This window comes from Phocoena phocoena, chromosome 20 (assembly GCF_963924675.1).
Source record: "Phocoena phocoena chromosome 20, mPhoPho1.1, whole genome shotgun sequence".
In the NCBI taxonomy this organism is placed as follows: Eukaryota; Metazoa; Chordata; class Mammalia; order Artiodactyla; family Phocoenidae; genus Phocoena; species Phocoena phocoena.
The window spans coordinates 18,064,168-18,077,201 of record NC_089238.1 but is presented as its reverse complement, the minus strand read 5'-3'; the positions used below and the strand labels follow the sequence as shown (position 1 = coordinate 18,077,201).

The following is a 13,034-nucleotide window of genomic DNA, read 5'->3' as shown; positions in this document are numbered from 1 at the left end:
AGAATGGCTTCTTTGTAAGCTGGCCTCCTTGAAGTTGTCCTGATGAAAAATGAGGGTTGACTAGACGTGCCTGGAACTTAAGCAACTTTGTGCCTGTAAGTTCTAGTACAGTCTTTCATATTTCAAGTGTATTACGGAGCTCTCTTATTTTATTCTTTAAACCTTACAGTATCACACAAGTATAAAGTATTAATGATCTTGTTACCAAAACGAGAAAAAAATTTTCACGAGGGTTTCCGCTTCTGTATTGTTTTGTTATCAGAAGTTTAAATAAGATGTTCTACTGTATTGTCTTTTAACTGTATTAGCACTCTGCCTGATGTGCTGGGAGATTGATCCATGAATTCCTTAGACTTTCTGCTGGAATTAATTTAAGGATGTATGATTAGATACATGGTGAACAGTAGACTGAAGTGACCTTCAAGTGACTGTGTCATTATTTTCTTATGACTTTAGCTTGATGATTAAGAGAGAATTCTGTTTAAAACTAAATGGCGTAAGTTATTAGGTTTACCAGATTGGAAATTAGTTTAGTGACTGTTGTAAAGAAATATGAAGCCATAACAAAAGCCATAATTATGTTTACCTTAGAGGGCTAGTTAACAGAATCCAGAGAGCTTAGAGGGATGTAGAACTATTCATCATTTAATGGTACTTACTAATGGTGTTTGTTTTCAGTGTTTTTAATATGGGTAATTTGTTCACCTCCTCTTAAGAGAATAATGTTTATTGATTAAAGATGGGAAATGGTTTAGACGCCAGTTCATTTTAGATCTTTGACTATATTATGCATTGTACATTGAATTTCATTTTTCATGAAATGTTCTGGTTTTCCTACCTATAAAATAGAGCTATTGATAATTAAAGTTTATGTGTATTATTTAATCCTACTTAGAGGAATACATCTAGATCAGTGGTTCTCAATCCGGGCACTTTTGCCCTTCCGGGGCATTTGGCAGTGTCTGGATAAATTTGGGCCGTCACAAGTGAGAGTGCGACGCTTCTACCATCTAGTGGTGAGAAGCCAGGGGTACAGTTTAATATCCTGCAATGCACAGGCCACCCACAGTGAAAAATTATCTGGCCAAGTTTGAGAACTCTGATCTAGAGGAAAATCTATTGTCTTTGGTAAATGGTTCCAACATGTAAATTTTGAGAGCCACAGATAGAATTAGCATTCAGTCTGGCTTCTGAATCTATAGAAGTTCTCTTTACTCACTTTTGGCCTTGGGCATACTATTCTTTCATTCTCATAGAAAACAGAATGTTATAATTGGAAGAACACCATGATTTTGCTGATGAGAAAACTGAGAAACAGATTCACACAGCTAGTTAGTGCCACAGCCAAGAGTAGAACCTGATTCTTTTTCTAGCAAGTGGCATCTGTTGCCTGTCACTAAAAGCAGAGGTCTGAATATGTCTGCCCATCGCATCTTGGTATTACAGTCGCCAAGGAAACCACAACTCAGCCAAGCATTGGATGAAACAATGCCTTCCTCACATAAAGAGGCAGAGCAAGATCAGCTTTTGAATGACCTCCGTAAGAATCCAAAACTGGGCTGGCATCAGGCTAATATGTTCTTGTCCTCACAGTTCTTCATTAATATAAAACAAGAGTGCCCTATAACATGGAAAATATAATAAGGACTTGAATGTAAGGGGACTTCTTCTCTCCTGGGGGATGATTTGTTGGGGGAGCCCTCATATATGGGCATATGTAGGTCACATTTTTTAAAACGGAAATTGCTTGCCTTCCACTTTCTCTTTTCTCTTCTCACTGGCTGGAAATGGTGGCAACTGGAGCAGCTACCTTGGACCCAGAGACAGAAGACAGATGTTAAAGCATAACTGCCTGCCACTTGGATTGCTCACCTCTTGCTTGTTATGTGAAAATGAAAATACACTTCTATTTTATATAAACCACTATATTTTAGGATCTCTTTGTTAAAACAGTTTAGCTTGTTCCCTAATCTATACTCTTCCCTCCTAAGCAGGTTCCCTCAGTGTAGCCTTCCCTGTATCAGAAGGGAAGTTAAGTTACCAGTTACTGAAGCTAAAAGCCTGAGTCATTCATGATTCCTCCCTTTCCTTCATTCCAATATCCAGGTGACTAGCAAGTCCTATTGATCTATTAAACACAATTATCTTGAAACTCCCATCTGCCCACCTCTGCACTGCTATCGCCTTAGTCTAAACCATAGTTGTTTCTTAGCCAACTGTAACAGCTTCAGAGCCAGTCTCTTCATTTTCATTCTTCCCCCTCAAAATGCATTCCTCCTGAAAAAGTGAACTTGACATTGAAACTTAAGTCATGTCCTGTCAGTGCCCTCATTAAAGCCCTTCCATGGCTTTTCCTGACACTTAAACACTAAATCTGTGGTCTACAAGGCCCCACCTTTCTCTCTGATGTCATCATACACCGCTCTCCCTCTATAATCCCATCAGAAGGGTCTTCTTTCTCTTTCTTGACTGCTCAAAGTTCTTTCCCACCTCAGAACCTTTGCACATACTGTTGCCTTGAGACAAACCTGGATCTCTGAACTGTTTTTGTTCTTGGGTCTCCTTGTTACTGTAGCTTCAGAAAAACAGACATTAAGAACAGAGGTTGGGCATCTAATATGTGGATTATTGGCATGTCTAAATGACAATTCCAGAACAAATAATAGAAGAAAAGCATTATTTAGAGAACAAAGTTTTCTTGAGCTGAAGGAAAATATTGATCTTCAGATAAAAAGGTCCTGCTATGGTCAAAGCAAAAATAAGAAAAATTGTTCAATACCTGGATGACATTTTGAATTTCAAAGACAGAGAATGTATAGATTTTCAGGGAGAAAAAGAAAAGATTACTCACAAAGGCACAAAATCTTCTTAGTGTGTATCACACAGTAACATGATAAACTGGACAGCGTATATAATATTCTGAGGGGAAAAGGACGTGTGTGGTCAGTAATTTTATATCAACCATGTGTGAAAGCCACAGAAATAGTCCTTGTTTATATATGGGCTCCGAAGATTCCGGAGCTCTGAAAAATTTGATTTGATAGAAATACTATAGATAATTAAATTTTTGATTATTGGAAATAAAAACTTTTTTTTTTTTTTTTTTTTTTTTTTTTTTTTTGGAAATAAAAACTTTTGAAGTAGAAATGCATGGTAGAAGTCCTAATGGTGGGTGTGGAAATAAAATACAGGAAGTAAGTATGAATAGTTAAATACGGCTAAAAAGCACTGCAAGTATTAAAAATAATTCAAATTTTAACGTATTTTGTAAAAAAAAAAAAAAGTAACTTTCTTACAAAAATAATTTGGTTCAATAATCCCAGATTATGTTATCATTAACAGGAAGTGACTATGGGAGGAATAAAAAAAAAATGAGGGAATCAATGACTTTTACCAATGATGGTAAAAGGTTTGTGATAATACCTGTTTAAGTGTTTTGAAATGCAAAAGTGGCTATTAGAATTTAAAACAGAATGGTCACTTTTCAAATCAGTCAAAAGCAAAGCACAACCCCTAATGTAGAAGATAGAAACTATGAAAATGGCAACAAAACAAAAGCTTAGAATAAGACAGTTTAGGTAGGAATAAATATCAACCATGCTGATGCATGAAAATGGGTTCAATTTATTGAATGATAAAGAATCTTAGATTAAACGTTTTTAAACCTAGTTATCTAGAGGAACTTGAAAAAGAAGAATAAACCAAGCCCAAAGTTAGCAGAAGGAAGGAAATAAAAATAGAAACTTGAGCAAAAATAAATGATATAGAGATAGGAAAACAATGGAAAAGGCTAACAAAACTAAGAGTTGATTCTATGAAAAGATAAAATTGACAAACCATTAGCTAGACTAACCAAGAAAAAAAGAGGATGCAAATCAATAAAACTATAAATGAAACAGGAGACATTACAACTGATACCACAGAAATAGAAAGGATCATAAGAAAGTACAATATACACAGTATGCCAACAAACTGTGCAACCTAGAAGACATGGGTAACTTCCTGGAAACATAGAACCTACCAAAACTGCATCAGTAAGAAATAGAAGATCTGAACAGGCCAATAATGAGTAAGGAGATTGAATCAGTAATTTAAAAACAAAACAAAACAAAAAAAACAAACCTCCCCAAAAAGAAAAACCCAGGACCAGATGGCTTCACTGGTGAATTTTACCAAACATTGAAAGAAGAATTAATGCCAATCCTCAAACTCTTGCAAAATTTGAAGAGGAGGGAACACTCCCAAACTCACAAGGCCAGAATTAGCCTGGTACCAAAGGACACTACAAGAAAAAAAACTACACGCCAATATCCCTGATGAATACAGATGCAAAAATTCTAAAGAAAATGCTAGCAAACTGAATTCAGCAGCACATTAAAAGGATCATACACTATGATCAAGTGGGATTCATCCCTGGAATGCAAGGATGGTTCAACGCGCAAATCAATAAGTGTTCTACATCACATTAATAAAATGAAAGATAAAAATCATATGAGCAACTCAATAGATGTGGAAAAAGTATTTGACAAAATTCAATATCCATTCATGATAAAACTCAACGAATTAGTTATAGAAGGAACTCAACATAATAAAAGCCATAGATGACAAGCCCATGGCCAACATTGTGCTCAGTGGTGAAGGACTGGAAGCTTTTCCTCTAGCATCAGGAATAAGACAAGGGTGTCCACTCTCACCCTTCCTATTCAACATAGTACTAGAAGAAATCAGGCAAGAGAAAGAAGTAAAAGGCATTAGAATTGGAAAGGAAGGAGTAAAATTGTCTCTATTTGCAGAACACATGATTTTATATATTGAAAATCCTAAAAACTCCACTGAAAAACTGTTAGATCTAATCAACTAATTCAGTAAAGTTGCAGAGTACAAAATCAACATACAAAGATCATTAGCATTTCTATACACTAACAACAAATTATCTGAAAAAGAAACAAAGAAAACAATCCCATTTACAGTAGCATCAAAAACAATGAAATACTTAGGACTAAATTTAACTAAGGAGGTGAAATATCTCTATCCTGAAAACTGTAAACCATTGATGAAGAAAAGTGAAGACACAAACAATTGGAAATATATCCCACATTCATGGACTGGAGGAATTAATATTGTTAAAATGTCCCTACTACCCAAAGTCATCTATAGCTTCAATCAATCACTATCAAGATTCAAATGGCCTTTTTTTTTAAACAGAAATAGAAAAAAAATTCTAAAATTTATATAGAACTACAAAAGACCCTGAATAGTCAAAGCAATCCTAAGAAAGAAGAACAAAGCTGGAGGCATCACACTTCCTGACTTCAAACGATATTACCAAGCTATCAGAACAGCATAGTACTGGCATGAGAACAGACACATAGACCAACAGAATAGAATTGAGAGCCCAGAGAATGAAACTAGACCCCTATCCTATACCACTCACAAAAATCACTCAAAATGAATTAGACTTAAATGTAAGAACTGAAACCACAAAAATAGAGGAAAAAGTTAGTTGACATGGGCCTCGTCAATAATTTTTTGAATATGACACCTAAAGCACAAGCAACAAAATTAAAAATAAACAATTGGGACTACGTCAAACTAAAAAGCTGCATAGCAAAATAAATGATCAACAAAGTGAAAGGGCAGCCAAATGAATGGGAGAAACTATTTGCAAACCACACATCTGATAAGGAGGTTAATATCCAAAATATATAAGGAACTCATACTAGTTAATATCAAAAATGCAATCCAATTAAAAAATGGGCAAAGGGCCTGAATAGGTACTTTTCCAAAGAAGGTATTCAGATGGCCAATAGGTACATGATAAGGTGCTCAACATCACTAGTTATTAGGCAAATGCAAATCAAAACCACAATGAGATACCAGTAGCTCACACCTGTTGGAACGGTTATCATCAAAAAGACAAGAGATAAGTGTTGGCGAAGATGTGGAGAAAAGGGAACACCTGTGCATTGTTGGTGGGAATGTAAATTGGTACAGCCACTATGGAAAACAGTAAGGAGGTTCCTCAAAAAGTTAAAAATAGAACTATCATATGATACCATTTCTGGGTATATATCTGAGAGAAATTCTGAAGAGATATCAGCACCCCAATGTTCTGTGAAGCACCATTTACAATAGCCAAGACATGAAAACAACCTCAGTGTCCATCAACAGATGAACGGATAAAGATATACGTATCTATCTATCTACCTATATGTATGTGATGGAATACTATTCAGTCATAAAAAGAAGGAAATCCTGGCATTTGAGACAACATGGATGGACCTTGAGGACCTTATACTAAGTAAAATAAGGCAGACAGTGAAAGACAAATACTGTATTATCTTACTTATATGTGGAGTCCAAAAAACAACCTCCTAGAAACAGAAATCAGATTTGTGGTTGCCAGAGGTAGGGGTAGGGGTGGGGGAATTGTGGAGGTGGTCAGAAGTACAATCTTCCAGTTATTAGATAAATAAGGTCTAGGAATGTAATGTACATGATGAGAATAGTTAACAATACTGTATTATGTATTTGAAAGTTGCTAAAAGAGTAGATGGTAACGGTTCTCATCACAGGGGAAAATATTTTGTAACTGATGGATGGATGGTGGTGATGGATGTTAACTAAAGATACTGTGGTAATCATTTCACAATATATACATACATCAAACCATTATGTTGTACACTTTAAACTTATACAATATTATATGTTAATTATATCTCAAAACTGGAAAAAATTAAATCTAATTATAAGTTGTTTAAAAACAATACTGCATGAGGGCTAAAAATAAAAAAAGGGGAACACAAGCAAGAAGAGCTTAGAGACTACTAATCAGATGAGATGGAATTCATCATAGGAACCAATAAATAAAAGTTAGTTTTAGTTTGATATATACAGTTAAAAATGAAGATACGAGAATCTTGCAGTGAGTAACACAATATTAAGCTATGGAAAAAATACATTAGAAACACGCAAGAGGGAAGACATATGGGAACATACGTATATGTATAACTGATTCACTTTGTTATAAAGCAGAAACTAACACACCATTGTAAAGCAATTATACCCCAATAAAGATGTTTAAAAAAAAATACATTAGAAACAAGGATAATCTGACAGATGTATAATATTAGTGGGAACCACGACAAATGCCTTCTCTGATGCACAGAACAAGTCCATAAAAGATAACTGAGGCGTCTTGGAAAGACCCTGGGCAGGCATCAGGCTTCTGCTTTTGGGTTGAATGATGTAACTGCAAAAGTTCATTCCATCTCAACTGATGCAAAATAAATACAACTTTAAAAGTTCTTTTAGGGCTTCCCTCGTGGTGCGGTGGTTAAGAATCCACCTGCCAGTGCAGGGTACACAGGTTTGAGCCCTAGTCCGGGAAGATCCCACATGCCGCGGAGCAACTAAGCCTGTGCACCACACCTGCTGAGCCTGTGCTCTAGAGCCCGTGAGCCGCAACTACTCAGCCCGCGTGCCACAACTAGTGAAGCCTGTGCACCTAGAGCCGGTGCTCCGCAACAAGAGAAGCCACCGCAATGAGAAGCATGCCCACCACAACGAAGAGTACCCCCACTCGCCGCAACTAGAGAAAGCCCGTGCGCAGCAACGAAGACCCAACGCAGCCAAAAATAAATGAAATTTTAAAAAAATCAGCTGACAAAATGATGAAGCCAGCTTTGGGGCCAAACTTGTTTTCTATTCCTTTTTTTGTAAAAAGGAGAATATTTTAAAACAGGGCAAGTATAGGCTGCCTTTGAGAATTGATGACTTCAGGGTAAGATCGTTTGAACTACATTTGGTAGGGGAGAGATCTGGGAGGGAGGGAAGCAAAGAGTGTCCTTCTGGTGCCCATCTTTCAGAACTATGTCAGTACTGGAAAACTTAGATCAGTTCCTACCCGATACCTCTCACCCTACCATGAGCATACTGACAGGAGAGACTGGTCTGAGCATGACGGCAGGTCCTGCTATCTCAGACTCCCCCTCTTGCCATTCCTAATGCTTTGTCTTCTCTCCTTTTCTCCCTTCTCTTGGGGGTGGGGAGCAAAAAAATATAAGAACAGATCACTCTCCACTAAGCCCTTCGCAGAACGAGAATATCATTCCTGTGATGGGAGAGACCTATCATCACCCCCATGGTGCCTGCAAGAGCCAGTCTGCTCATGACAGCTTTCGGTTGCTTGCTGTGCCATGAGCTAGCCATGTTTCTGACTGACCGGTATTAAACCTTCCTGCATTCCTGGAATAAGCCTTACAGCCTTCCTGGCCATGGCTTAATTTTTTTTTTTTAATTTGTCCTGGGTTTTACTTGGTAGCATTTTATTTGGGATTTCAGCACCTACATTAGTCTGTAGTTGTGTTATCTTGATCAGGTTTTGGTACCAGGATTTAACCATCTTATAAAAATGCACCTTATTAAAATCTTTACATCTTATGTTTCATCTTCTTTTCATTACTTTAAAAGTGCTTCCCAGGGGCTTCCCTGGTGGCGCAGTGGTTGAGAATCTGTCTGCCAATGCAGGGAACACAGGTTCGAGCCCTGGTCTGGGAAGATCCCACATGCTGCGGAGCAACTGGGCCCGTGAGCCACAACTACTGAGCCTGCGCATCTGGAGCCTGTGCTCCGCAACAAGAGAGGCCGTGATAGCCAGAGGCCCGCACACCGCAATGAAGAGTGGCCCCTGCTTGCCACAACTAGAGAAAGCCCTCGCACAAAAACGAAGACCCAACACAGCCATAAATAAATAAATAAATAAAAGTACTTCCCACTAATTGGGGGAGTGGGGAGACAGGTACAGATATTGACCCCCTTAAGCCTCAAGAGGCCTGAGTGGCTGGAGCGCCATGCAGTGAGTTCCCATTTCAACAATCTTGACTCTTCATCTCAGTGTGATATATAATTATTTTCATTTTCTGTGAGGCATGCTGTGAAAAGTTTGGGAAACACCATATTGTAGCATGGTACCTAGTCAAAGGAAAAAAGTGTTAACCCAACACAAAGAACTGGGAGAGGGCTGGAACTTCCCTGGAGGTCCAGGGGTTAAGATTGTGTGCTACCACTGCAGGGGGCAAGTGTTCCATTCCTGGTGGAGGAGCTAAGATCCCGCATGCCCTGAAGTGCGGCCAAAAAGTAAAAAATAAAGAAAAACACAACTTTAAGAAAAAAAAAAAAGTGGGAGAGGGCTGTACTCTGCATCTTCTTTGGTGCTTGGGAACTGCCTCTGAGACCTCGTGTTTAAATCCGACCTGGTGATTTCCCTTTTCTTTTTTTTTTTGGACAAGGTCTGGAGCTTTCAGGTGAACTAGGCCGGGGGATTGGGGGGTCGCGGCCTGGTTAGCCCCATTCTGTAACACGTGAACTTCATGTACTTTGCGTTGTGCTTTCCTCCAGACTGGCAGCACATTTTTGCTGCTTGGAGCTTTAAACGCATGTTTACTTGACCTCTGGAACTCAAACTTACATTTAAAACTGAAGGCTTCAGGTGAGTGCTCGCGAGGACCCAGGGAGCGAGCCACGTGACGTCCCGCGCAGCTCCGCCCCCCGTCCGTCCCCAAGCGCTGTGAGCAGAGCTGCGGCCAGTGGTGCTGGCGGTTGGCGCGCCACACGGTTTCTGGAATCCTCCAGGCGTGCGCTGGCTGGGGGCGGGCGCTGGGGGGCGGGGCGGGAGCCCCGGTGAGGCCTCGCCGGTGTTCAGGTTGGAGGACGGCGCGTAGCCTGTGGTTAGCTGCGGTGCTGGGCCACGGCTGCGGGCCCTGGGCTGGGCGCGCGGGCTCCGCGGCGCTGACCTGGAGAGGAAGCGTGCTTCCGCGGAGGCCGGCACTGCAGGAGACTCTTTTCGCCCCCAAAAGTTCATCCCGAGGGAGTAGCGACGGGGAGACCAGGAGCCGGGCGCGGCCGCTACGCTGCGCGTGTTTCCCGGGCGAGTCTGCCCGGTGGCCTGCGAGGCTCGGGGAAGATGCTCCACGTCCTAGTGCTGAAGGTGAGCGAGCGCGAAGCCCTGAGCCCGGCCGTTCACCCGCTCCCCGTGCAGGGTCCGCCCCGGCTGGGGACCCGCGGGAAGGGGTGCCGGATGAGATCCCGGACGCTTAATTTCAGATAAACAACGGGAAATTTTCGTTCAAGGCTGCCCCATGCAGTAATTGGGACATACTTAGAGTAAAAAATCATTCGTTTTTTCTCCGAAATTCGGATTGAACTAGGTGTCGTGTATCTAGAACCTCAGGGGGAGGGACGGACTCTGACCCCTTTTCCCGGTCCCGGTTCGGCGCTGGGTGAGGCCCCCGTCGCGCCCTCGGTCCGTTGACCTATTACTCTACCCCGACGCCGGTCCTCTCCGGCCGGTCCCCACCTGCATTGGACAGGGGCGTGGGTGACCTGTGTCTCTCCTCCGAACACACGCCCGTCCCGGCTGCACTCGTGGGGACCCCTTCCCGCTCGCGCCCCAGGACTCTGGCGGCCAGCCCCTCCCCACGCGGGCTCCTCGGGACTCGCCGTCCTTGGAGTCGGGGGCGCAGCGAGGTTCGCCCCGGAGGGGGCCTGCAGAGCGACCCGAACTGCAGCTTCTCGTTTGAGTGAGGTGCGTGCTCCTTAAAGATGCCAGAGACCGGGAAAGCACGTAGTGTGTTCACGGTGTGTACTTGCAGGAAGGAGTTTACAAACCAGAGCAAAGGGGTGGGTATTGGGAAAAGGAAATATAAAGAACTTTTTGGAAAAGATCATACTTCAGTGGGCAGAGGAGAGGCATGATGGCATTTAAAAAAAAAAAAAATCAACTTTCCTGTTCCTGTTTTATGTAGTTTATACCAACAGAGATTCACAAGCATTTGAAGCAGCTGATTCTTACAGAGGATTTGCTCTGAGACTTTTAGGGTTTCGAGATGTAACTGGCAAGCTCCTCTCCACCACCTTCCCTAAATAGTCTGATTTCTCCTTTAGAAAGACAGGGCTCTTCCAGGGGGTACGGATGCTGCCATGTGCAAATCCATGAACTTTGGAAGGAGTTGCTGGACTCTCACTGCCTCTAACTTGGGAACCCCTCTTTTCTCAGTTGGACCCAAGAACCCTTTTCTCTACCCCCTCAGCTCTGGTCTGGCCCCACTGCTGGTTCTTACCCTGCTCACACTCAGAGCAAAGTTTCTATCCAATATAGGAGTGTTTCCTCCAGTGTGGTACCATTACCAGCTGTAGTTTTCCAGATTAATTTAGTTTTACATGGATAAATTTTTCCCCCAAGTTTTTACCAACAGATGAATGGATAAGCAAAAGGTAGTATATACGTACAATGGAATATTATTCAGCCTTAAAAAGGAAGGAAATTCTGATGTATGCTACAATGTGGATGAATCTTGAAGACATCATGTTGAGTGAAATAAACCAATTACAAAAGGACAAATACTGCCTGATTCCACTTACGTTAGGTTCCTAGAGAAGTCAAATTCATGAAGACAGAAAACAGAATGGTGGTTGCCAGGGGCTGGCGGGGGGCATGGAGGGTTACTGTTTAATGGATATAGAGTTTCAGTTTTGCAAGATGAAAAAGGTTCTGGAGATGGATGGTGATCAAGGTAGCACAACAACATGAATGTAGTTAATGCTACTGAATATGGTTAAGATGGTGAATTTTATGTGTACTTTATCACGATTAAAAATAAATTTAAAAATTTTAACAGTTATGTATTTGTAATATATTTTAGAAATAAAAGCATCATAACTAGCATTACAGACCGGTTAGGATGAGGCTAAGGGGAAAAAAGGTGTTGATTAAAAATATATGTAAAGGAAGCATCCCAGGGAACATGCAGTTGTGTCAGAAATGAGGAAGGCAGGATGCAGTGAGACCCAGAAGCACTGCAGGAGAAAAGGATGTCATGTCATCCTCGATCAGAAAGGTGACCAGCACAGGGAAAGCCCCAAGGCCATTGGTCCTGCAGTCAAGCTTTGTTAGTAGAAAGGATCACTTACATTTCAAGACAGCTAGGTATGGACCCTTCAGAGGGACAGCTTGTGCCAGGAGGGGTGACAGAAGAAGCTAAACAAGCCTTGGAAATAGGGGTGAGATTCTGAAAGCTGCAGGCTGTGACCTCAATAATGTGGTAGAAGCAGCTGTTCTGCTGGCTGAGTGTATGACTTCAGTACCGTCAGTGAAATCCACAAACAGAATGTCAGGAGTGGTTTTCCTGCTGGAGTGCTTACCCGGATGCTGCTTTGTTCTGAGGAGACTGGATTGAGATTGAAGCAGTAGCTGCCCAGGGACCTCTCACGACAGTATGAGCAAAAGTGGGCCAAGTGCTAGTTAGTCTGGAAATTTCATAACGTTTTAAAATTAACGTCTTAATTTTTATAATTGATGTCGGAAAGTAAACTTGACTAAAATATCTGAAGTTATTATGCAAATACCATATACTAAGGGGAATTGAACATGAATTGATAACAGAGTCCGGTTACTGACGTTGTAAATTATACTTATACCCACTCATGTTACTGAATGTAGGAAAAGAGACACTCATTACATAGTTACCCAGATAAATGAAAGTAAAGGGAAATAACATGTAGGAAACATGAGTTACTGTTCCTGAGAAATAATAAAGAGCATACTTTAATTCAGTTAATCCTATTAATTTAATGATGTGAGATATTTAGTTCTCATGCCAGATAGCTGATTCTACTTTTACTTGAGTAGAAATAAAGTATTCAAGTTTGAATGGTAGAGGTAAGGAGAAGAAAGTGGACCAAAATATTATATAGATACTGTTTTTCTAATGGAAATAACGTAGACATGCAGGGGAAAAAATGCGTAAGGCTGATGACTGCAGTGTGGGCAGCATTGCCTTATGGCATCTGCGGGAAGCAGCAGGCCCCAGCCTTGGTGTAAGAGGCGGGGGTGGGAGGAGTTGTGAGCCCATCCCTGCCTGGTAAAGCACATGGAAGAAACGGCAGCTTGAGCCACTTGTTCTTCTGGAGGGTAAAACTGAACCTGGCCTACATTTTTTAGGTTTCAGTAGCAGATTAAAAAAAAAAATTGAAAC

General features: G+C 41.1%; 1 protein-coding gene and 1 pseudogene across 1 annotated transcript in view; both read left to right on the top strand.

Moving 5' to 3' along the window:
- The first annotated feature begins 9,964 nt into the window (after window positions 1–9,964).
- The window catches only part of TDRD12 (tudor domain containing 12), an 80,643-nt gene continuing 77,573 nt past the window's right edge, over window positions 9,965–13,034 (top strand). The window contains exon 1 of the mRNA XM_065898357.1: window positions 9,965–9,988. Within this exon, the coding sequence (XP_065754429.1) occupies window positions 9,965–9,988 (24 nt within the window). The remainder of the gene's footprint in view (window positions 9,989–13,034) is intronic.
- Window positions 11,877–12,279, top strand: LOC136140821 (2-iminobutanoate/2-iminopropanoate deaminase pseudogene; annotated as a pseudogene).